The sequence below is a fragment of the Pleurodeles waltl genome, chromosome 1_2 (assembly GCF_031143425.1).
Source record: "Pleurodeles waltl isolate 20211129_DDA chromosome 1_2, aPleWal1.hap1.20221129, whole genome shotgun sequence".
NCBI lineage: Eukaryota > Metazoa > Chordata > Amphibia > Caudata > Salamandridae > Pleurodeles > Pleurodeles waltl.
In genome coordinates this window covers 19,340,822-19,366,458 of record NC_090437.1, presented here as the reverse complement: position 1 = coordinate 19,366,458, position 25,637 = coordinate 19,340,822, and the positions used below count along the sequence as shown (strand labels likewise).

The 25,637-nt window shown below is 45.2% G+C and overlaps 1 protein-coding gene across 1 annotated transcript in view; it reads right to left on the bottom strand.

The window, feature by feature from the left end:
- The window catches only part of ELP1 (elongator acetyltransferase complex subunit 1), an 886,544-nt gene extending 881,934 nt beyond the window's left edge, over nt 1-4,610 (bottom strand). The window contains exons 1-2 of the mRNA XM_069235684.1: nt 4,503-4,610; nt 4,098-4,292 (exon numbers count right to left, since the gene is read on the bottom strand). Coding sequence (XP_069091785.1) covers nt 4,098-4,247 — 150 coding nt within the window. The 5' untranslated portion in view covers nt 4,248-4,292; nt 4,503-4,610. The remainder of the gene's footprint in view (nt 1-4,097; nt 4,293-4,502) is intronic.
- Between the last annotated feature and the right edge of the window lie 21,027 nt (nt 4,611-25,637).

Genomic DNA, 25,637 nt, shown 5'->3' with positions numbered 1-25,637 from the left:
TTGTTTCCTGTAGAACGTACATACCGCTCTAAGAGCCGGACACTTTTTGTCATTAGCAAAACGCCCCAGTTTGTCACACTGAAAACATCTCTTCTCTCTACCTGTTGAGGAAGCATCAGACACTTTCTTCTTAGTACTAAGCACTTTCTTGTTACTATCCGAAACAGCACAAACCACACTAGAGGAATCCTTCTTAATCACAACCACACATTTCAGAGTATGCTCATTTCTTTTCGCAACTATCAACACTTCTTCAAGAGAGGGTTCATCCCTAAGCCACAACTCCTCACGGACTTTCTCAATCTTATAGCCTAACATAAACTGATCCCTTATCCTCTCATCAGTCAGGGAAGCAAATGTGCATGAAGAGGAAAGCCGTCTGAGATCTGTCAGATAGACTAGATTCACCCTCCCTTTTTAACCTTTTCCCAAAATAATACCGTTCTAAGATGGCGCTCACCCTAGGAAGACAGTGAATGTCTAATTTCCGTATGCAAATTTAAAACTCATTGAGATCTATTGCTTCACTATCAGGAACATCAGGAAGGTGATCAAATATTTCTTGACCTTCCGTCCCCAAACAGTGGAGCAATAAGGCGGTTTGTCGTTTAGCACTCAAAAAGGTCCTGCATACCTTAGCATAACTCACAAACACCTTTTTTCATTTTGCCCATTTGATAGGAGGCTCACCCGGAGAAGAAAGAAAAAATGGAGGTGCTGTGACATTTTACTACTCCAGCCACACACACACCACACAACGCCCACAAAACTGCGCAAACACCAAACAAATAATTACTACTAATTCACTATTAGCACTAATCAGTAGACAAGAGTTACTATGCTGTGCACATCAGCGTTGCACGTTGAGCAATGTACACATAAGAGTCCAAAAGCTGTACACATCAGCGATTCACCAAGTATGTGTTTACCGAATGAGAGTTATCATGCTGTGCACATCAGCGTTGCACGTCCATTTGATGCTGAGCGATGCACACATATACGTTCAAAAGCTGTGCGCATCAGCAATTCATGAATTAATTAAATGAACAGTTCAACTAAGCAGACAAGAGATCCGATGTTGTGCACTCAATACACAGTACAAAATGCACTGGCTTTACGCTGTGACCATCAGCGATGTACACAAAAGTCCCCCAGAAGTTTGAAACAGGCATAATAAAATGTAATAAGCAATAAACTTGCTTACAAAACCTCCTTTGGAACAACAGAAGCTGCAGGAGATCCGTTCCGCTCCACTAAGATCGAAAGAGCCACGTAGATCCATGAAATACAAAAGAGGCAGCAAAGCATGAGACAGCCGTCACCACGCGCTGTCAGTTACTGCATACGTTGCCATGTAAATATAGCAACAGCCCCAGGACATCGACGTACAGAGAAGCATCCATGCGTCATAAAGGAAATGACATCGGCGCTCTCGTGACTTCACCATGTGCAGTCAACGTTGCCATGTAAACATAGCAACAGCCCCAGGAGATCGACGTACACAGGAGCGTCCATACGTCATAAAGGAAAAGAAGTCAGCGCTCTTGTGTCTCCCTCGCAAACTCTTCAAGCAATAACAGGAGAGCTCACAAGAGTAAACCGTCACGGCCAAGCGAATTAAAGAAAAATGGTACAGTACCTTGATGAACATACAGTTTAAAAGTGTTTAAGCGCGGCCATGTGAAAAGTGTCACAAATTCACTGAACATGATTTAACCGTCCTAGGATGTTGAGCTGCAGAAATTGTCATTCGCCCACTCTACGCCAGTGTTGAAAAAGTAGACATGGTCATGACAATGTACTGCATGGGGTAATGGGTCAGTCCACATTAGCCAGTAGACTCTTTTGCCCGCTGAATGATGGCATTTTCCGATTACATGCATACATCCACCTGAAAATGAATGTGCTTCAGTGTCTGGGGTGGTTGGCCAATCCTTCAATTTTCATTTCTTTTCCTTTTGCAGTTCCTCTTTCATTTCTTTGCTTTTCATCTTTAGATTAATGTTTCTTAATAGCTAATACAGATCTCCAGGCAGACGGGTCGAGTGTTTGCCGATAATTTCATCTGCAATGAGCCTCATCCCACATGGACACTTTCTCTAAACCAGGAGTCCTTTATGGAATGCTGTTGTCTATAGTGAATCATATTTTTAGCATTCCAAGATGGCAAACAAATTGCTAGTACATGTGGAGACCATGCTGGTTGTAGGACCTTTCTGACATAGTTACCCCCCCCTTTTGCTGGTATCAGTGTGTTTAGACTGTACTACACTATGATCCTACTAACCAGGACCCCAGTGTAAGTGTTCTCTCCCCTAAATGTAATTGTTAAATAACTTTTACACCCCACAATTGGCATGCTGGTGCAGTCATGTAAGTCCCTAGTATATGGTACTTGGGTACCCAGGGTGTTGGTACACCAGGGGTCCCCCATGGGCTGCAGCATGTAACCCATGGGGCCGGTGCAAACTGTGACTACAGGCTTGGTATTGCAGTCTGTGTGAAAGGATGCATGCACTTTTCGCCCAAGATATAAGGTCTGCCTTATGTCACTCTGACCCTATAAGTCACCCCTAAGGTACGCCCTTCAGCCAAAGGGCAGGGTGCCCTTGCATGCTTCTTGCAAGGTTCCAAGTGTGAGGGCACCCCTGCCAGACTCAATTTTATGGGTTTTTGTAAGTGCAAGGAAGCCATCTTAAGGTACGTAGTGGACACTGGTTCCAGCTACATAACGGAATCACCAAACCTAGTCATGTTTAGTATCAAACATGTTGGATTCATGCAACTACACAGATTCCACTGTTAGTTTCATGATACCATGTACTGTGGGGTTGCCTTAGAGGATACCCTCCATATCTGTCAGTGCAGCCTTACAGGGTCAGCGTACAAGCCAGTGCTGCTGCCAGCCCCAGACACTGTTCTGCCCTCCTGCTGATCTAAACTTGGGAAGGGGAATGCGGAACAAAGAATTTCCTGTAGGGGAGATGTGTTACCACCTCTCCTTTAGAAATAGGTGTTTCTGGGCTACAGTGAGGGTGTTTCTGAGCACCACCAGACTGCTTTGAATATTATTCACTATTTGTGTAAGAAAAAATAGGGTACAAGTCACTAAAATATGTCCCTATATGGCAGCTACTGTAAGTAAAAAAAAATGCTTTCAAATCTATGTGGAAGCGTGTTTACGGGGGTGTTTACGTTGGGGAGAGTGTGTGTACGAGTCACAGTAAAGGTCAAATTACATGTGATATCACTTTCGCTGCCCCTCGCATTTTGGTGAACTGACGCCCATGCTAAGAGTGCTCAGCAAATGCACAGGACAGGTAATAAAGTTAGGAAAACTTGAGTTTGGAGAGCAGCTTCGTATGATCGCAATACCTCGGCAAGTATGCTTGTATGACACTTATATGTTGTTGAGAATAAAGCTGTATTTTGGTAAGCAGTGTCTAATAGCTTTTTACAATCTTTGACCCCCTCATTCTGCCATGCTGGCTACATCCTGGCAGCCTATAAGTACCGTATGTACACTCAAGAGTTCACTCTATTGATCACCAAATTAATGTTTTCTGAAGTGCAACAATAATTCAGACAATCATTGTCAAAACTAACCGGCCTGGTAATGGCAGCCAGGCTTTTGGCTGGGTCAATGCTTGTTATGCTTTCTCATGATTTTTGTAAAATATTGTTTGCAAGCTGCCAGGCTCTTTACCCGTGTTACTGGCTAAAAGCACAATTACTTTTTCAGTCTCAAAAGGGCATATTGCCATGGTGGTCCCGGGCCCTAGAGAGATCTAATTTGCGTTCGAGTTCGAATGAGCTCCTATAATAACATACTCAAAGTGAAAATAGCCAACCACTAAAGTGGGCTGAACCACAACTCCAAGCTGTATGCTGCAGGTGTGCGGAAGAAAAATATGAATAATAACAAACCAATGGGAGAGAAGGACTGTCTGAAAGCCACTTAAGTAAATAAGTGTATATATAGGTGTATATATATATATATATATATATATATATATATATATATATATATATATATATATAAACGCAAGGTGTAAAAAGCTGGCCCCGCGTGGAGTAACGTGCCACTTAAAACTCACCTGCTCTGTTGTAGGATCCAATTCAAAGATACCATATTCTGAGGCGATGAGCACAGTCCCACTATCCGGGTGGATGGAGAAACAATGTGGGCTACCCAAACCCTGGGCAGTACTGCAGAGAAGTGCCCTCAGTAACTTCAAGTTCCGCATGGTTTCAGGAAGATAATGAAGATGTCAGCAGTTCAAAGCTGGGGCCTAGGTTAAAACAATAATAATAATATAGCACCGGGCAACACAGAGTAAGAGCGAAAAGAAGGAATACAAATAGATGGTGCACTAAGCACAGCATGCATTGCATGAACTATATTATTCCAATTAGACACTGAAAAACACACAGGTCTTAGATTCCAAAACACGGTATTCGAATAAACAACATAATTTTTCAGGAATATTTACGACACTCACTTATTACAAATCAATGTACTGTCTGACCACCGCACAGTCTGACTTTTCCAGCGGCTAAAATCAACGATGGTAATGCTACAGCAGGGACGCGCCATGTGTGAAAAGGTGACCACGCCCCTTCCTAAGGCTTCAGCCTATAGCGGGCCACAGCGCCTCCGCACTTCAGATTGCCTTTACCAAGATGGCTGGCTCTGACGTTAGTGTGCTTGCTGCGTCGTGTGGCGCAAGTTCGTTCTGGTGGTATGGTGGCCGACGAGGTGCTGGTGCCCCGAGCAATCATTCTAAAAGTACAGGGAGAAATTAAACAACAGTAAGCGCCGAACGGACTGAGGAATTAGCCGGGAAAGGCATGGGCGAGAGAAGGGGGAAAATAAAGAGAAAATAAAGGAACTTAGGAGGAGCAGAGGAACGGAAAAATAGAAAGCTTGTGGAAAAGTGGTAGGTGAGGAAAGTGAGAAGTGTTTTGTTATATTCACAGGTTACGACCTGAGCTGCTGACGAACTTTGGAACCAGGCTGGAATCTTGGCTTCGGCTTAACATACTGTGATTCTGGGCAAATCGCTTAATCTTGCCGTGCTTATAAATGAATGTGAACTTGTGTTTTGGAATTCGTGCTCGTGTTAAAGCGCCCCAATACTTTCGACGCGACTTCTCGCTATATAAAACTATGAAAAATAATGACAACATGCCGGAATGGAGTTGAGAAGGCAGCCATTTAATGATGGACAAGTTTTATAAAGATCGGACTTCGCCTCTAATGCAATTATCTGTGTAATGTTGTCCAAGTGAGGCACTCTATGGCGCACCTTAATAAAGTAATGTGAAAGGGGGGAATTTAGTAGATCCAGGAGCATAGGAGACAATACATTTTTGGGGGGAACAGCGACAGCCTTGGGGACTTTTGCGAAATGCCGGCTCCAATAAATGTGCACAATCATATAGTTTGGGCATGAAATAGGGAGAAAAGAAGGCATGTTGTCAGATTGAAGTAGGTTTTATTGTTATTCACATTCACAAAGTATTTACAACAAATGTGAAAAACACATGTTGATTAACATGCATCTTCATGCTCCAGGAAAATAAAGGTAGGAGGGATAAAAAGAAGAACATACCTTTTGTGCCCCGCAACGATCATGCCTCTCACCTCATGCGTCTGTGCTCTGAAACTATAGTTCTAATAACACTTCTGCTCTGTGCAGTCTTGGGCAGGTCAGCTCCACATCAGTCAAAACAGGGAGCATTTACACTGAAGAAGCTCTGGGTGTTACAAACTATTCAATACAAGGGATTCTGTCACCCCTGTATAAACAGCAGTTATTCATTTGTATAGGATCGTTTACTTCTGATGCATAGATTATAAAGAAAAGCCGTCAGAACTCGACTATTATAAGGTTATTACATTCCAGTTTTGACTTGCCTTCTGCCAGAGCCAGCAGCCAAGGGGAAGGGCAGGTCAGGACATTTAACAGAATTAAAGCAGCTGTTTAAAGCAACAAACAGAACGTTGCTTTTCTGTCTTCTGCTCTATTTTAACAGCTTAAAATTACAGAAGCTACGCACTAAGGCAGTGATTCCCAACCTTATGACTCCTGAGGACCTCCACTGAATCACTACTGGAAGCCGGGGACCGCCTAAAGCAATTTGTATAATTTTAATTTCAAACATTAAAACAGTAATTCGCAAAAAAAACACAAGCCAGTTCAAACCAAACAAATACTCAAATTACTAAAGATCTAATTACTTTATATTGAAAAAATATCTGAGAATTGAAAACTTTTAATGGGAAGGTTGGTGCTGCATCTCAGGTGACTAACTTTTCCATGTTTGGTCTTATTTAGGAAAGCTGAATCCACTGGTCAGATTCTACATTTCCCAAGCAATTTCTGTTTTTATTTTTTAGGTACATAAGATCTGAAAAGGCTTTTTCACATAAATATGTGGTGGTGAAAGGAAGTAAACCATAAGGGCCTCACATCTCTCCATAGCCTCTCTGCCTTGTATAATTAATTTGTTTAATAGCACCTCTCATATCAGAGTAAGGTGTTGGAGCACATAAAATACTGTTCTTTGCATGATACACATTCTTTGCAGCAGGCATATTAACCATCTGCGCTACCTTAGATGAGTCAAAATTGCCACTAGGCAAAACCCCTACCTCTCTCCCATAGGTACATTAATCACTAGAGTTATGTTGATGCTTTTATTTTTGCCCGAAAGCCCCTGGTGACTGCTAATAAACGGGGGTGGAGAGGCACTGGGATGAAAAAAAAAAAAAGAACACTTAATCTGTATATGGCTGCCGTCTCTCCTCCATTTTCTTCTCTTCCTGAGTTCCGGCAGTATGGAAGCACACAGGCTCCAAGACTCCCCTAAGCCAATCAAAACGCTGCTGTCACCAGCATCGTGATTGGTCTGAGCAGCCTGGTTCAGCACTCAGACAGGGAGTGGGAGCCTGTTCATGTTCTCCACCCAGTTGGGTGGGGAAATACTAAGTGCGCATGTCTGTTTGGCTAGCCCAAGACAGCCGGCTAAACCATCATGCGCACTTATGGTGCACATTCCACTCCTCCTCCATGTGACACAGCCCAGCCTACCCCACCCTAACTTGGCTCTGCACTGAAAAATAAAATGATAATAAATTTTTTTTATTATCATTTCATTTTTCCTTTTATGCACTGCTCAGAGCAGTATGGGAACGCTCCTCCCCCTTAGCGGAGGAGCTGCTGCTGCTGGATGTACAAGGAACTTTGCAGTGCTTTTAAAACTGCTGCACAAAGGAAGTAATAAATATAACGTGTTTCTAGATGACCCAGCTGGAGAAGTGCCTTTCTCCTGGCCCGGGTCTGCAGATTCCCTGGGAATGTGTCATGGACCCTTGGGGGCCTCAGACCACAGGTTGGGAACTGCTGCACTAAGGTTTTAAGTGGCTTGTGGGTAAGTTGGTGATGTGGTATTATATGAGCTATTATACCCTTTGGCATAGATGATAAGGATACTGCATGTCATCATGGAGTTCCATACTTTATAAACAAGCATGGGCAAAGCCAATAGGTCTCACCTATACAGAGCTATAGGCTTTGCTAGCGTGTTTTAGCCATGTTGTAAATGAGCATGGCTGCTGTTCAGCATGGCTATAAGTTAATAGCATAAAGGAGAATTACATGTCATAAAGTGTTGTCGATTGGTGTGGCATAGAGTGTCGAGTAGTGAGTAGAGTGCAGTAGTGTCAGAGTGGAGCGGTGGCGAGTAGAGTGCTGTGGTGCAGAGTATAGGGGTCTAGAGTTCAGTGGCAAAGTCTGCACTGTTGCAGAGTAGAGTGTCATAAAGGGCAGTGGTATAGAGTACAGTGGCATAGAGTGCATTGGCGTAGAGTGCAGTAGCATGGAGTACAGTGGTGCAGAGTAGAATACAGTGATGTAATGTGCAGTGTTGCAGCACAAATGGTGTCATAAAGTGCAGTGGTGGAGAGTGATGTAGAGAGCAGTGGTGTTGGGTGCAGAGTGGAATAGACTGGCGTAGAGTAGAGTGCTGCGGTAAAGTACAGTGGTGTATAGCAGTGGTGTAGAGTGCATTGACGTAGTCTACAGTGGTGCAGAGTAGAGTGGACTGGCCTAGACTAGAGTGGGGTAGAGTGCATTGGCATAGAGTAGAGTGGTACAGAGTAGAGCAGAGAGGTGCAGAATGGAGTGGTGCAGAGTATATTGCAGTGGCATGGAGTGATCCAGAGTAGAGTGGAGTGGCCTAGACTGGAGTGGGCCATTGGCATAGAGTACAGCGGTGTAGAGTAGAGTAGAGAGGTACAGAATGGAGTGGTGCAGAGTAGATTTCAATGGCATAGAGTGATCCAGAATAGAGTGGAGTGGCCTAGACTAGAGTGGGGTAGAGTGCATTGGCACAGAGTAGAGTGGTACAGGGTAGAGTAGAGAGGTGCAGAAAGGAGTGGTGAAGAGTAGAGTGGAGTGGCCTAGACTACAGTGGTCACTGGCGTAGACTGCAGTGGTGCAGAGTAGAGTAGAGTAGAGAGGTGCAGGATGGAGCGGTACAGAGTAGATTGCAGTGGCATGGAGTGGTGCAGAGTGAAGTGGAGTGGGGCATTGACATAGAGTACAGAGGTGCAGAGTAAAGTAGAGAGGTGCAGAATGGAGTGGTGCGGAGTTGATTTCAGTGGCATGGAGTGATCCAGAATAGAGTGGAGTGACATGAAGTGGAGTATGCATAGTGTGGTAGCGCACCGCATTACAGGCAACACGTCTTCAACTGAAATGACCTTTACATTTGTACAAACATACAGTTTTACTGATAAAAACACACAGCACACAAATGTTAATGTGTGGAAATGTCATTACCTAGTGTATTGATTTGTTTCGATCATCTTAAAATATTTGTTTCCACTAAACTTATATTGTTAAGTATCTGCATATTTCATTCACAACCATTGAAGTTAGTTGTGTGGTAGATAAAAATAGCATCCTAAAGCCTTGCTCCGCCACACCCCCAGTAACTAGCATGATTGTCACATAAGTTCTCTCACCATGAAGTCAGAGAAAGAAAGGTAAATGCCAAGCTCCATGGGAAGACAGAGCCTGTAATTTGACCTTGGTCTTTGAATGCACAGTAAGTGAGACAAGATAAGAACAATATTTAAAGGCTTTTTTACAGACCTTGAACACTAGTGGAAGGACACAGTATGCAAGAGATGCTCTACTGGAGGGGCAAACTCAAGAGGGACAGCCTAAATCAAATTCACCTAGCAAATAGAAATCAAACAAATGTAAGTTGCAAAGCCAAAGGTAAGCAATGGGTGGAATACATTCCCAATAAAGCTTTCCAAGTGTCCTCTAGATGACTTTACCTAACCAGATAGCTTCGATCTAATGAACTCAGCCTTCAACCTAGTTCCTATATATTTTTATGGAACTCCTCTGTGACTGCGACAGACAAACTGTATCTTGTCCTGTAACATTATGAAATGTGTGCAGATTTATGCAAATGCATTGATACGAACACTGTGTTTCTGATGCCTGGGTTGGCCATCACCAGGGCCACTGGTATTATGAGATTGTGCACTGCAGTGTTGTTCGCATAGTTATGGATTTGCCGCATTTGCCACAAAATCTAACATCTGCTGCATAATCTGCACATTTAAACAAAAATGGTTCAAAAGTTACTAAAAGCGCAGCAACATGTGTTGGTGCACAGTGGAGGCTCCATTGCAAATGCAGCAATACATGTTGGTGCACAGTGGAGGCCCTGTTGCAAACACAGCAACACATGTTGGTGCACAGTGAAGGCCCCGGTGCAAATGTAGCAACACGTGTTGGTGCACAGTGGAGGCCCTGTTGCAAACGAAGCAACACGTGTTGGTGCACAGAGGAGGCCCTGTTTGAAACGCAGCAACACGTGTTGATACACAGTGGAGGCCCATTGCAAATGCAGCAACATATGTTGCTGCACAGTAGAGGCCCGTTCCAAACGAAGCAACAAGTGTTGGTGCACAGTAAAAAGTCCCCATTGCAAAGGCAGCAACAAGTGGCCGTGCACAGTGGAAGGCCCCTTTGCAAAAGTTGACTGCTAACCTTTATTTTGCTTGTTGCCATATTTAGGTGTTAAGCTGGTACTAATGAGGTACAACGTTAATCCAGAGAGTGTTAACAAGTGAAACAATGATAAAATAATGAAATACAATAGCAAAATGTGTCATATATATTGCATAATTTGCCTCTTCTGCCTGCATAATTTAGTCATCCCTGCCACATATTTTGGCCCTCCCCTGTTGCATAATTCTAATGGCCCTATCAACAATGTATCCTCATGGAACTATTATTCTTTATTTGCCATTTTTCTGTCTCTCCTCATAAAAATTGAAAATTAATTTAAATAAATTATAATAAAAGTCAAATGAGAATGTTAAATACAGAAAAGATAATATACTTCAATATGCTTAAGTATGTGAAAATAACAACAAGCTAACTAATAACGCTAGGCAAACTGCCTAAAATGAAAAGTGGCTTCTCCCTGTTAGCCACTCTGTAATCCAACCCTTTATTACTTAGATAGAAACATTGGGCCTGATTTACAAAGATAAACTTAAGACATTTGGTCTAAATTTAGAGCAAACGTCTAATTTTAAGATTTTTGGGAATTTGCAAAGGGCATTTACAAGTAGTATCTTTACGTCTGCACTTGGGGCGGATCGCCTTTACGTGCAAATGTTAGAAAGAGATACCTTAATCAAACAAAAGGAGGCCTACGCATTGGCGTAGAGTGCAGTAGCATGGAGTACAGTGGTGCAGAGTAGAATACAGTGATGTAATGTGCAGTGTTGCAGCACAAATGGTGTCATAGAGTGCAGTGGTGGAGAGTGATGTAGAGAGCAGTGGTGTTGGGTGCAGAGTGGAATAGACTGGCGTAGAGTAGAGTGCTGCGGTAAAGTACAGTGGTGTATAGCAGTGGTGTAGAGTGCATTGACGTAGTCTACAGTGGTGCAGAGTAGAGTGGACTGGCCTAGACTAGAGGGGGGTAGAGTGCATTGGCATAGAGTAGAGTGGTACAGAGTAGAGCAGAGAGGTGCAGAATGGAGTGGTGCAGAGTATATTGCAGTGGCATGGAGTGATCCAGAGTAGAGTGGAGTGGCCTAGACTGGAGTGGGCCATTGGCATAGAGTACAGAGGTGTAGAGTAGAGTAGAGAGGTACAGAATGGAGTGGTGCAGAGTAGATTTCAGTGGCATAGAGTGATCCAGAATAGAGTGGAGTGGCCTAGACTAGAGTGGGGTAGAGTGCATTGGCACAGAGTAGAGTGGTACAGGGTAGAGTAGAGAGGTGCAGAAAGGAGTGGTGAAGAGTAGAGTGGAGTGGCCTAGACTAGAGTGGTCACTGGCGTAGACTGCAGTGGTGCAGAGTAGAGTAGAGAGGTGCAGGATGGAGCGGTACAGAGTAGATTGCAGTGGCATGGAGTGGTGCAGAGTGAAGTGGAGTGGGGCATTGACATAGAGTACAGAGGTGCAGAGTAAAGTAGAGAGGTGCAGAATGGAGTGGTGCGGAGTTGATTTCAGTGGCATGGAGTGATCCAGAATAGAGTGGAGTGACATGAAGTGGAGTATGCATAGTGTGGTAGCGCACCGCATTACAGGCAACACGTCTTCAACTGAAATGACCTTTACATTTGTACAAACATACAGTTTTACTGATAAAAACACACAGCACACAAAAGTTAATGTGTGGAAATGTCATTACCTAGTGTATTGATTTGTTTCGATCATCTTAAAATATTTGTTTCCACTAAACTTATATTATTAAGTATCTGCATATTTCATTCACAACCATTGAAGTTAGTTGTGTGGTAGATAAAAATAGCATCCTAAAGCCTTGCTCCGCCACACCCCCAGTAACTAGCATGATTGTCACATAAGTTCTCTCACCATGAAGTCAGAGAAAGAAAGGTAAATGCCAAGCTCCATGGGAAGACAGAGCCTGTAATTTGACCTTGGTCTTTGAATGCACAGTAAGTGAGACAAGATAAGAACAATATTTAAAGGCTTTTTTACAGACCTTGAACACTAGTGGAAGGACACAGTATGCAAGAGATGCTCTACTGGAGGGGCAAACTCAAGAGGGACAGCCTAAATCAAATTCACCTAGCAAATAGAAATCAAACAAATGTAAGTTGCAAAGCCAAAGGTAAGCAATGGGTGGAATACATTCCCAATAAAGCTTTCCAAGTGTCCTCTAGATGACTTTACCTAACCAGATAGCTTCGATCTAATGAACTCAGCCTTCAACCTAGTTCCTATATATTTTTATGGAACTCCTCTGTGACTGCGACAGACAAACTGTATCTTGTCCTGTAACATTATGAAATGTGTGCAGATTTATGCAAATGCATTGATACGAACACTGTGTTTCTGATGCCTGGGTTGGCCATCCCCAGGGCCACTGGTATTATGAGATTGTGCACTGCAGTGTTGTTCGCATAGTTATGGATTTGCCGCATTTGCCACAAAATCTAACATCTGCTGCATAATCAGCACATTTAAACAAAAATGGTTCAAAAGTTACTAAAAGCGCAGCAACATGTGTTGGTGCACAGTGGAGGCTCCATTGCAAATGCAGCAATACATGTTGGTGCACAGTGGAGGCCCTGTTGCAAACACAGCAACACATGTTGGTGCACAGTGAAGGCCCCGGTGCAAATGTAGCAACACGTGTTGGTGCACAGTGGAGGCCCTGTTGCAAACGAAGCAACACGTGTTGGTGCACAGAGGAGGCCCTGTTTGAAACGCAGCAACACGTGTTGATACACAGTGGAGGCCCATTGCAAATGCAGCAACATATGTTGCTGCACAGTAGAGGCCCGTTCCAAACGAAGCAACAAGTGTTGGTGCACAGTAAAAAGTCCCCATTGCAAAGGCAGCAACAAGTGGCCGTGCACAGTGGAAGGCCCCTTTGCAAAAGTTGACTGCTAACCTTTCTTTTGCTTGTTGCCATATTTAGGTGTTAAGCTGGTACTAATGAGGTACAACGTTAATCCAGAGAGTGTTAACAAGTGAAACAATGATAAAATAATGAAATACAATAGCAAAATGTGTCATATATATTGCATAATTTGCCTCTTCTGCCTGCATAATTTAGTCAACCCTGCCACATATTTTGGCCCTCCCGTGTTGCATAATTCTAATGGCCCTATCAACAATGTATCCTCATGGAACTATTATTCTTTATTTGCCATTTTTCTGTCTCTCCTCATAAAAATTGAAAATTAATTTAAATAAATTATAATAAAAGTCAAATGAGAATGTTAAATACAGAAAAGATAATATACTTCAATATGCTTAAGTATGTGAAAATAACAACAAGCTAACTAATAACGCTAGGCAAACTGCCTAAAATGAAAAGTGGCTTCTCCCTGTTAGCCACTCTGTAATCCAACCCTTTATTACTTAGATAAAAACATTGGGCCTGATTTACAAAGATAAACTTAAGACATTTGGTCTAAATTTAGAGCAAACGTCTAATTTTAAGATTTTTGGGAATTTGCAAAGGGCATTTACAAGTAGTATCTTTACGTCTGCACTTGGGGCGGATCGCCTTTACGTGCAAATGTTAGAAAGAGATACCTTAATCAAACAAAAGGAGGCCTGATGGCCCCTTAATTTCAACCTTTGTCCTGGGCCAGCAGACACTTACAATCATAAAGCCCTCTTTCATGCTGCCCAGAAGGAATGAAAGCACTTCTAAAAGTGTGTGGAGACGCTTCTGAAAATGTCGAAATACATCACGACGAAATGGCCCTGCAAGAGAGAAGTGAGAGGGGAAATTATTTTGTCCCCTTGTCCCCCACACTCCAAAATCTGGGGGGATACATCCCCTGCGTCCCTCACACTTCCTACGCCCATGAGTAGATCCCCTGTAAGTATGGTTGTATTTGGTGCAATCCCGCACCACGTGATTAAGTTAATATAAAAGGAGGTCAGCTAGGGCATGGCTATTGTAGTGTCGCGAGGCAGTACCATTTGAGGAAGCACTAACAGTGGAGGGGAACCACCCCTTCTCCCCTTTGTAATTGTGTGTTGTGCTGTTGACCACCTGGTCACGTGGTACAAGTTGTTTGATAAAAGGGGGGCCAGCAGGCGGGGCACTATAGTGGAGGTAGCAATGCAGGAAACTGCACGCTGACTCGTCAACCAGATACCAGCACTTGGTCTGTCGTTATTTGCATGCGCCATCCTATGCACAGCCCGGTATGTAACAACAACACTACATTTTGGCGATGAGGATCCCTTACCTGCTGCTGCCACACCGGGATGGCCGCAATTCACCCGCGGTGCTGGTGCCACATGGATGTCAGCACACGCTGCCTTTCCCGAGGCTCACCCGTCATCGACGGCCGCAGCAGCACCAACCAACCGGTCTGCTCGAATCCCCCGTACCGGCCCATCATTGCAGTGCTGCCTGACATACCACGTGCTGTAGCGAGTACGCCCGTCTTCAGGGCCCCACCTCCATTCCTCGGCCAGCTTCTAGAGCAAAGCCGCTCAGCCGAGTGCTGCCCCTCGGCGAGGTAGGCGTGACAAGTCAAACATGCAGTGAAGCATCAGCAGATTTCAAATTCTGCCCGGAGTCTACAGTTGAAAGGTAAAGTGACAGTGTTATTTCAAAAACGAAATCATACACTCATGAGGAGAGAATGCCAATCAAGGAGGAACCAGTAAACACAGTGGTACAATCCCCAAACAAAGCAAGACCCAGAAGCAATCGCCCACTGCCGAAACAGTGTGGGTACCATGGAGGACCCTTACACCGACCAAGTGACTGCCCCGCCCATGGGAAGAAGTACACAGGCTGTGGGAAGCTCAATCTCTTTGTGAAGGTGTGCAGATCGAGCAAACTAAGAGCAGGAGACGCCTCTTTTAATGGCGCCTCAAGCAGATCTGAGCGAGGCAGTGATATGGACGATGACAACACTGATGAACTCGTCATTCACTCCTTGTTCACTGTAGGAGCTGCAGATCAGTCTTCAAAGAAACTACCACGGTGCCAGATAAAAGTGGACACCCACCCAACCCTTGCTGTTATTGACACAGGAGCCTCCATAAACATATTAGCGTCAGACGTGTACGGTCAAATGGTTCCTGCCCCTGTCTTAAAGACAGCAAAAAGTAAAAGTCTCCGCATATGGCCAGAACATGCCCCTGGCCCTAAAAGGTAGCTTCAAGACATCCATCACATATGGGCCATGATCTTTCATTGCTCATGTGTACATGGCAGAAGAAGGACATGGGATGCTGCTGGGGGGCCAGACAGCTGAAGAACTGGGGGTTGTCACATTCGCTTTTGGTATACACCAAGAGTCAGTAACTGAACTTCTTCACCAGTTCCGTGATGTGTTTGAAGGTATAGGCTGTCTGTATCACAAAGAAGTGAAGCTACACATCAACAAGACTGTACAGCCAGTGGCACTCAGGCACCGGTGTATTGCATTCTACCTCAGACCACAGGTAGAGAAAGAGTTGGCCAAACTTGAAACCGGCATCATAAAACGAGCCACTGGGCCCACGCCGTGGGTATCTCCGATAGTGGTCGCGCGGAAGCCCAAACAATCAGGTGAGGTATGCATCTGCATAGACGTGCGCCTCACTAATGTCGTCATTAAGCGTGAGAGCCATCTGACGCCCACAATTGATGACTTAATAGGCGAACTGAGTTGGTCATGTTGGTTCTCTAAGCTTGACCTGCGCTCCGGGTACCACCAAATAGTTCTGGCAGAAGAGTCACATTACATAACTACGTTCTCAATGCATGTGTGATTGAGGCATTACAAGAGACTGAATTTTGGCATCTCTAGTGTTGCTGAAGTGATCCACGAGCTCCTAGTAGATCTTCCTGGCACTATCAATGTCAATGACAACATACTAATACACGCGCGACCATCCCAGAGCATAATGCCAGGCTCAAGAGCATGTTACAACAGATCAAAGAATCCGGCCTAACCCTTCACCACCGCAAGTGTGAATTTCTCTCCGATCATATTCAGTTTTTCAGATATGTGTTCTCAGAAGGTGGCGTGGCACCTAATCTAGAGAAGGTGCAAGATATCAAGAAGGCACCTCCCCCCACTACAGTAATGGAAATCTGCAGTTTTCTAGGGATGGTGAACTATCGTGGCCGTTTCATTAAGCATCTCTCCACGCTAACTCATCCTCTCAGAAACCTGACAAAGTCATCAGAGCCCTGGCTTTGAGGGCCGATCAACAATCCGATTTTGAAGCCACAAAGATGCCCTTTCCAGTGACACAATACTCCACTATTTTGACGCCCGAAGGGTAACAAAAATTGCCTTGACACTGACCCCAAAGGTTTGGGATCAGTGTTGCTTCAGAGGCAAGACAACCATGAGTGGTCACCTGTGGCATTTGCAAGCAGATCATTGACCGACGCTGAACGGCGGTACTTGCAGATTGAGAAAGAAGCAATTGCCATGCACTGGGGTAGCAAGCACTTCCAACTTTACATCTGTGGCCAACCCTTCCTCATCACGACTGACCTCAAACCCTTCATTCCCTTATTTAACGGGACCGCGTCAAAACCACTGCCACGGATAGAAAAGTGGCTACTCCAAGACTACAGGTGTCGCCTAGAATATCGGCTGAGGTTGGATAACCCTGCTGACTACTTGTCTCGCCACCCCTGTGCAGCTACAGATAGGGAGGTAGACGAAGCTCACGAAACAGAAGAATATGTGAGATATATATATCCGACCACTCCCGGCCACTGCCTGTCTTGACAGAAGCCATAATTCAGGTCACGGCACAGGATGACTGCCTCCAGAGAGCTCTGCAAGCCATCTGTCTAAGGTGGCACGACGTGAAGAAACAATTACCTTCACTCACAACCGACTCCAAACTGGTGATGGAGAGCCTGCATCATGTCATTGATGAGCTGTCAGCCGGTCCGGATGGGTGTCTGCTGAGAGGCCCCCAGCTGGTCACTCCATCTTCCCTCACTGACCAGGTAGTGCAAGTAGCCCATAACGGACACCAAGGTATGGTGAAAACTAAGAGCTGGTTACTGACCAACATGTGGTTCCCCCAATGGACGAAAAGGTCGAAGGCCTGGTACAGTTATTTGAGTGGTGCCAAGCCTCTGGGGAGCCTAGCGGGCCGGTCCCTGTAGAAGCAGAGACAGGACCACAACAGTCATGGGTTTCAGCCAGCCTCGATTTTGGGAGTCTCCCTGATGGCCAATACACCCTAGTGATGATTGATGACTATTCAAAATAGCCTGAGGCAGAAGTCATCCCAGCTCTCACCGCCGAAGTTGTGATACCCAAAATTGAAAAAATCCTGACCACTTATGGCCTAGTCTCTGAAATAAAGACTGACAACGGCCCTCCATTCCAGAGTCGAGAGCTTGTCTCTTACTTTGAAGCGACCGGTATCTGGCACAAACGGATTACGCTGCGATGGCCCCAGGCAAATGGGGAGGTCGAAAGATTCCTGCGACCATTAAACAAAGTCGTCCAGATCGCTGCCGCAATTGGTCAATCTAGTGAGTACGCCATATATGCTTTCCTACGAAATGACAGCCAGACTCCTCATTCCACCACTAGCCATTCTCCCGGGCATATCTCCTTGGGGAGGCTAGTTGAAGATTCTATTCCCCACCACCATCAGTGGAGACCCGGGACTATCAATGATCTCCAAGTCCACCAGAAACTGACAAAAGTGAACCAGAAAGCCAGCCACCGCTGTCGTGCGAAAGTATTGGACTTGCATGTAGGGGATGCTGTGCTGCTCAAATAACAGTGCTCCAGGGGTATGTTCTGACTACCTTTTGGCAAAAATCCTTGGACCACTGTGCAACAGTGTGGATCCATGGTGGTGGCTGAGCGAGGGACATCCACTGTCACCAGGAATAGTTCCATGTTTAAGAGTTTTTATCCTCTGCAGCCTCCCGTTTTTTGACACGGACTATGAGTCGGTACCTGACTCATATGACTACATGCCAACTTCTCCTTCCGCGCCCAGTCACGTCTCTGACCCTGCTGTAACTGGTTTAACACCTGCTGACATTCAGGATACAGATCCTGTCATGGACTCATCTACTCGTAACTGGTATACTGTACGAGGCAATCATGCCCCATCTCAGCGACTGCAAGACTATCTGGTGTAAGCCAGTGCCAGCAATGTGTGATAACTTTTTTTTATGTGTTGTTTAATTTTTGGGAGGTATGTAGTTTCGCACCAGTGACAAAACTGGTCCAACAAACGTTCCCTGTGGCCTGCCCGCCTCAATTAATTCTCCAGGATGTTGACTCCTCCAGGGGGACTTGTGCGCTTCAGCGCTGGCTCCTCCAGGACCAAAATGAAACTGGTAGGTCCTGTTGGCCTGTCTTTGTTCTTCTCCATGTTTTGTTTTTCACTGTTTGTTGGTTAGGTGCTTCATAGGAGAAAGCTCACCCACTTCCCATGGCTCACAGTGGATGCAACCACACACAGGATGGCATGATACTGAGGGTCTCCAGTCCCTTTATCCTGCTCACAGTATCTTAGCGAACCTTACAGTCTACTGCCGGTCACCAACCTGGGGGGGAGACACCTTACACCTGGTTCGCCCTAAGCTAGCCCTTCTGGACATCATCTTACACACGCCTGGTAACACTGCAGCCCTGACTATCTGCCCAGGCCATGGCCACCACACAACATACTAAACTACTCCCTATGTCCGGGGCCTGGGCCCGCCTAACAAGCATAAGCAGGTTCGGCGTTAGGACCTAGACATCATCTTCCTTCAGGAGACACATCTCCTGTGGGAGGACTGCCACCACATGTCTCATCCGAAATACCCTCACCTCTTCTGACTGCAAGCATCTGCTATAACTATGAGGGTAGCTGTCATGTGCAAGACAACATTTTGCTCCACAGTCCTGAAATCTACCAGGGACGTGAAATTGGTCATTCTATAGGGCACACACCCACTAACAATTCTTAACATCTAAGCCCCCAACCAGGCACAGGACTCCTACCTTAAGGGTTTTCTGCGAGATCAGCAGATGAACAATATAGGCAACATCATAATGGGAGGCAACCTTAATCTGGTGTGGGGCTCTGAGCTCGATCGAAGCGCTGCCACCTATCCGGGTACAGGGGCAATGTCTGCCTAGCCTAAACTAGATATTACAGAACTGGGTTTGGTAGAAGCGGTGCGATGCAGACACCCCAACACGCAAGACTACTTTTATTCGCATGTCCATGCCTTCTACTCCTACATTGATTAACTCCTCACTCACTTCCTGCTCCATTAACTGAAGGCAGTGGCCATATCTGACATCTCCATTTTGGGCCATGTCCACGTGGAGCTGCTTTTGGCTACAAATGCTTGCCTGCGTAATGGTCCTCGATGTCGATTTTCTCCACAGCTACTTAGAGACCTGGTAGACACTGCTGAGATCCAGAGGGAGATTGTAGATTATTTCAAACTTAATGACCTCCCGGATGCAGCGCCTCACAGTCTTTGGGATGGCTTCAAGGCTACTATAAGAGAGGTGATCTCAACCATTATAATCACATGAGCGAGAGAGTCCTATCAGATGGAGACGAGCCTGGTGGCTGCGATCAAGGCCCTTGAATGCCTTAGCCAGTCTTCCCCCAGCAGATGCAACAGGGAACAACTGGCAGTAATGCAGGGACACCTGAGGGCCAATAGGGCCAACATGGCTGAGTGATCCATTCTAGCTCTGAAGAAGAAGTACTATGAAGGGGGGACAAAGTTGGTACTCTACTTGCTCGTAAACTGCGTCAGCAGCATGCCAGGGCACACATAGCCAAGATTCGGACAGGCAAGACGACTTGGGCGATTTCCAAAAGTGCAAAGCAAAAAGCATTCCACAGCTACTATCATACTCTTTACACCTGAGGAGATATCCCTCTGGCTTTAATCGATTCATATAACGCGTCTGTGACTGGGATCCCCTTGACCCACAACAGGCTATTCTCTTAGACGCTGCCATCACACTAGCAGTGCTACTTCGTGCCATGCAAGAGGTCCCTCTCGGAAAGACGCCCGGCCTGGATGGGCTTCCTGTCACCTCCTACAGAGCGTTCCTCCCTATTCTCTAGAATCTCTTACTGATACAGTTTAACTCTTTTACGCACAGCACAGGACTTACCTCCACTATGGCAGCTAGCAAGATTGCCCTTATCCCCAGACTGGGCAAGGACCCCACCCTAAGCTCTTTCCACCATCCAATGGCTCTCCTATATACAGACATTAAGATCTTCATGAAGATCTTGGTGAACAGACTGAAACAGTTCCACACTGGCCTCAAAGACCCAGACCAAGTGGGCTTCATCCGCAACAGGTAAGGTGTGGATAATATTAGCTGGGTTGTGCACCTGGTACAGAAATCCCACTGTAACAATATCCCTTCCTGTCTTCTCCAACTTGATGCAGAAAAGGCATTCAGCAGGGTTAGACTTTTATTTACACAGTTCTTCATAAAATTGTTCTAGGCCCTGGCAGGATCAACTGGATCATGGCATCTTACGTCAGCCTGGCGGCCACTGTTTGGGTTAATGGGCAGCACCCGGTTCCAATCCACCTTGCTAGAGGTACCCAGCGGGTGTCCATTATCACTCTGCTGTTCTTCCCGATAGTTGATCCCTTGGCCATCACTATCCAGTGGACAGTATCCATTGTAGGTATCCCTTTTGGCAGGCGCTCCCACAATATGTCTTTTTCCTGACTATCTACTGCATACCCTCACTCAACCTGCTACGTCCTTCCTCGTGGTGGTTTATTGCCTCACATTCTTGAAGCTGGCTTTAAAGTCAGCATGTCCAAATTATATGCCCTGAATCTCATCATACCAAAACAGGACCTCCCCGCATTGCAGGAGCTAGTTACCTTTCGTTGGACCCCTCAGACTATTAGATATCTGGGTCTTAACCTCTGTTCCCACATCCTGGACGCAAGTTAACTGGACAGAATACCTGGAGTCTGTTCTGGAGGATCTTCAGCAGTGGACGCCGCTGCACATAGCATGGTTGGGCCAACTTAACTTCATCAAAATGAATGTTCTCCCTGGAGTTCTTTACCTCTTTCAATCACTACCTCCCCACTTCCCCTCTGACATCTTAACACCTGCAGCAGGATATATGTCATTTTATTTGGGAAGGTAAACGCCATTGGCTAGCAAACTCTTTTTTTAATGCTACTCATAGACAAGAGGTGGACTAGCTTGCCTTAGCCTTCTCGACTACTACTGGGCAGTCCACCTCTGCTATGTTTCTGAATAGGTAGTGTGCAAAAGAGGAAAGCACTGGTTCCATATGGACCGACCCTGCCCCTAAAACAAAATTACCACGACCCCCACCCCTAACAACTAAAACTACCCCCACAACTAAAACAACCCAACCCTCCAACCCACCCCTAAATCCCCAACTCCATACCCCTCTCCTAAAACTAACCTAACCCACCACCCCTGCTCCTAAAAACAAAAACGACTCCAACCCTCCACCCCACCCCTAAAACTACCCCGACCCCCACCCCTGCCCTTAAAAATGAAAACTACCCCCACCCACCCACCTAAAACTACCCCCACCCCTTCCCCTAAAAACATAAACTAACCCCAACCCCCACCACTGCCCCTAAAACAAAACTACTGTGACCCTAACCCTGCCCCTTCAAACTAAAACTACCCCAACCCCCACCCCTAAAACTACTCTGACCCCCCACCCCGCCCCAAAACAAAATCACTGCGACCCTCACCCCTAAAAACTAAAACTACCCTGACCCCCAAAACTACCCAACTCCCCAACCCACCCCTAAAACTAAAACCACCCTGCCCCTAAAACTATCCCGACCCCCACCCCTGCCCCTAAAAACTAAAACTACTCCAACCCTCCACCCCTGCCCGTGAAACTACCCCAACCCCCACCTCCCCCCCTAAAAACTAAAACTATCCCAACCCCCATCCTGCTCCTAAAACTACCCAACACCCCACCTCGCCCTAAAACAAAACTACCTCAACCCCCCACCCCGCCCCTAAAACTACTGTGACCCCCACCCCTAAAAACTAAAACTGCCGACCCCCCACTCCTAAACTAAAACTACCCTGACTCCCCACCCCACCTATAAAACTACCCCAGCCCCACTTACCTGACCGCGTCCTCTCCCGATTCCCTTTTTCTCTGCCTTTACCACGCATGTGCGTTGTTCAGCACATGCGTTGTTAAGGCAGGGAAAAAGAGAGTTGTTCACATAAGCGTTGTTCCGCTTTTGTGAACAACGCAGTTGTGGTTCAGGATGATTTCCACTTGCCCCATGTTAACAAACAGGTTCAATAAACATGAGTTTTATACTCAGAAGTCAAATGAGGAATAACCTTTTAACAGTTAGGTGCTTAAACCTCCCAAATGGTGCGCACTATTTAACAGGTAGGAAGAAACACTAATATTATGCCAGGTAGTCCGGACATCCATTTTTAAGTGCATAATTGGTCTTATGAGTGTGCAATCAGAAACTTCCAGAAAGTCAAAAAAATATGAACGTCCCACGTTGGGGGCCAAATGTTGAGTAAACTGAGTCTATGGCTCAGCTCTACAAGGTTTGTTTTCACACCCACGAGTGACATAAGTGAACTTAGACCAGTGCACTAATGCTGAATGTGAAAGACAGGTTATTGTAGCCCCGCAGAACCCCACCAACTATATATATATGAGGTGGTGTCAGTGCTTTTGGGTTACTCACTGGGAGCAGTGGTAATCCAAAGAATAATTTATTAATGATTTATGTACTCAAGATCACTAAAAACAGAAAACATATTTCAACATATTTATTTTAAAATAGAATTTTATAAATTGCTGGGATCTAGTGCATATAATATTGGTAACATCACAGAAGATAATAAAGACAAGCTAAGCTTTTCGAAAACAGGGAAAACTCGTTACATCACAGTTTATAGCCCTTAGACAATCACTGTGCTATTTCTGAGTGCTATGGTAGTTCTAGCAGATGGATAAATAACACACCTAAGTTTTGAAGTTAGTGCGCATACCTGGACAACACAGTTTATTCTTTGCTTGGAATAGCTTGTCAGCTATTTCAAGCAGAAGGCCAAGAGCTAGGAGATTGTATCTACGAGAGAATACAACCCTGACACCAGTTTGTGAAGGCAGAATGGAGTGCTGTGCAGAGCTTTGGGCATTTTTGCTTGAAGCTCTTTCAGTCGGGATGGAATCTGGTGCCATACTCATCTGGATCTGCATCTGCAACCTGGAAGAAGTTTCTCTCCTAGTTAAGTAATCAAGTGACAGTCCTTATATAATTAATCTTATCAAAGATTAGAATTTCTGACATGAGTTGAGGAATGTCCGACATACTATATGTGTGCCCAGAAGCTTCCTTATGGACATATAAGGTGAATGGATGTAAATTCAGACTACACTATTTTGGCTATAGATGTTCTATGATCTTGAAAAAGACACTTGTCCCAGACTGATGTTGCACTGGGGTTTTGTTGATGTCTGTATTTGAATGGCTTGACACAGTTCTTGGAAAGATATGCACAGATGACATCTGCGTCAATGTCAGACATGTTGATGATGCAGAATAATTTGAGGAACAATATCAGCCTTCATTGTCAAAGATGGAAGCCTCCATTACCTAGTATTGATTCGGGGCCAAAGGTAAACAAGATGGACAGGCTAACTAAAATGGCAACTATATCTGAAATGGAACCTGGCTTATATGTGTTTCTGAATTTAAAACTAAAAGCAAGTGATTAAAATAACAGAATAATGGAGGAAAACAGCCACAAGATTTATGACATTGCTGGGATAACTTGTAAGATGAATAGTTACTAAATTATGACTGAATGTGTTGTTGATTAATCTTGCTTGTCAGAGATATTCATTATACATTTACACAATAAAAAGCACCTACCAGAAATGAGCATTTGATGAGACAGCGATTCATCACTTGTGACATGTTCAATAACAAGTCTTCAAACTGAATTGAGAAAGGGGGCTATATGCTGGAAGGTATGATCCTTACAACACATTTTCTGAAGTCACTTAACATTAGTGGGAAGGAGAATACTATGGCAGATTGCCTAAGTGGAATACTCTCTTCCTGTCTACAGCGAGCTCTCATATAAACAGATGCTCTCTCTGATACGCCTTAAGTTTGGGATATCCTCTGTAGACCTGTTTTCTTTCAAAGGAGACATTCACCTACCAGAGTTCTAACGTTTTCCTGCTCTAAGATTTCTCAGAGTGGATTCTCTATCTCTACTAGGGGCTTATAAGATCCTCTATACATTTCCTCCTTTTCCTTTTATCCTTTGGATGCTTCTCAAAATCTGAGAGGACGCATCGGAGGTGATAGTGATGGTTCTCTACTGACCTCACTGTTAATGGTTTCTACTAATAAATGAGATGGCGGTAGTTCTTCTATGGGACATTTCTCTCTTAGTCTTGTCCTCTGCACACTCTTGAGTGTCTTCCTCTATCAAAGCTTTCACTGTAGATTTGGAGATTGAGAGGATAGGTTTGCAAAACAAGGGAATGCTGGGATTTGTGCCTCAAGTGCTACAGGTTCTAGCCACCTGGCCATCTTAGGCTCTTACTTTAAACATTGGAGGATGTTTCAGTGGTGGTAAAACCCTGTCTGTTTCGTTTTGTTGTGTAACATCTCTTCAGTACTCTAATTTCTGATGGGTGCTTTGCCTTCTTAATTGGGACTTTCACTGTTAAAGGGTTTTGCAAATTTAGTATCTCTTCTTGTTTCTTATATGTTGAAGGCCAGTTATGGCTTTGGTATATTCCTAAGTAACGATTGGAATGAAGATGGCGGAATGTAGGAGACAATGCCCAGTTACTTACACGTAGTATTCTTTAGTCTTAGTTCTGAAAGTCCTCGCTAAAGCCATTACAACCCACCCACCTCCCCCTGTGACACTGACCTTCATGGGGCTTGATATTGGCCCTCATAATGAACATGGTGGTAAACACCACTCCGGCAGCGGTGACAATAACAACCGCCAACAGTTGGGCAGTCTGGACTGCCAAATTATTATCCACCTTAAAAACAGGCAGCCTGAAAACCACTCACCGCCAGCAGAGGAGTGACGACAACGACGGCAGAGCCCGCCCACAGGATGATGGAAAGGCCCTAACTGCCCATCAAATAATGAAGCACTAGACCGCCGTCAGTTCTGGGGTGGGAACCACGGCCACGCAAAGCCAGGCAGAAACGAACCAAATAAAAGGAAACACTCACTTGAGGCACACACAACAAGACGAAGCAGAAATGGATAGAGAGTTGCAGATCATGCCAGTCCTGCTCCTTGCCATATACCTCCATGACCGAGACCGCCGACGAAGACGACGACGGTAAGTACCACAACCTGCTGAACAAGGGAAGAAAGGGCTCAGTTACATACCCACCCACTCCACCTACCCCTCAACACACCCACAACCCTTCACAACAGCATAAGCCATACACCCCACAGCAGGAGGTACTTACCCGACACAAGGCAAATCCAACCTGCCCAAAGTACACACATGTGCCCAACACCCCCAACCAAAGAAACTATGAACCAAGGATCCAGAGTGTGCCAAAAACAACACTGGCC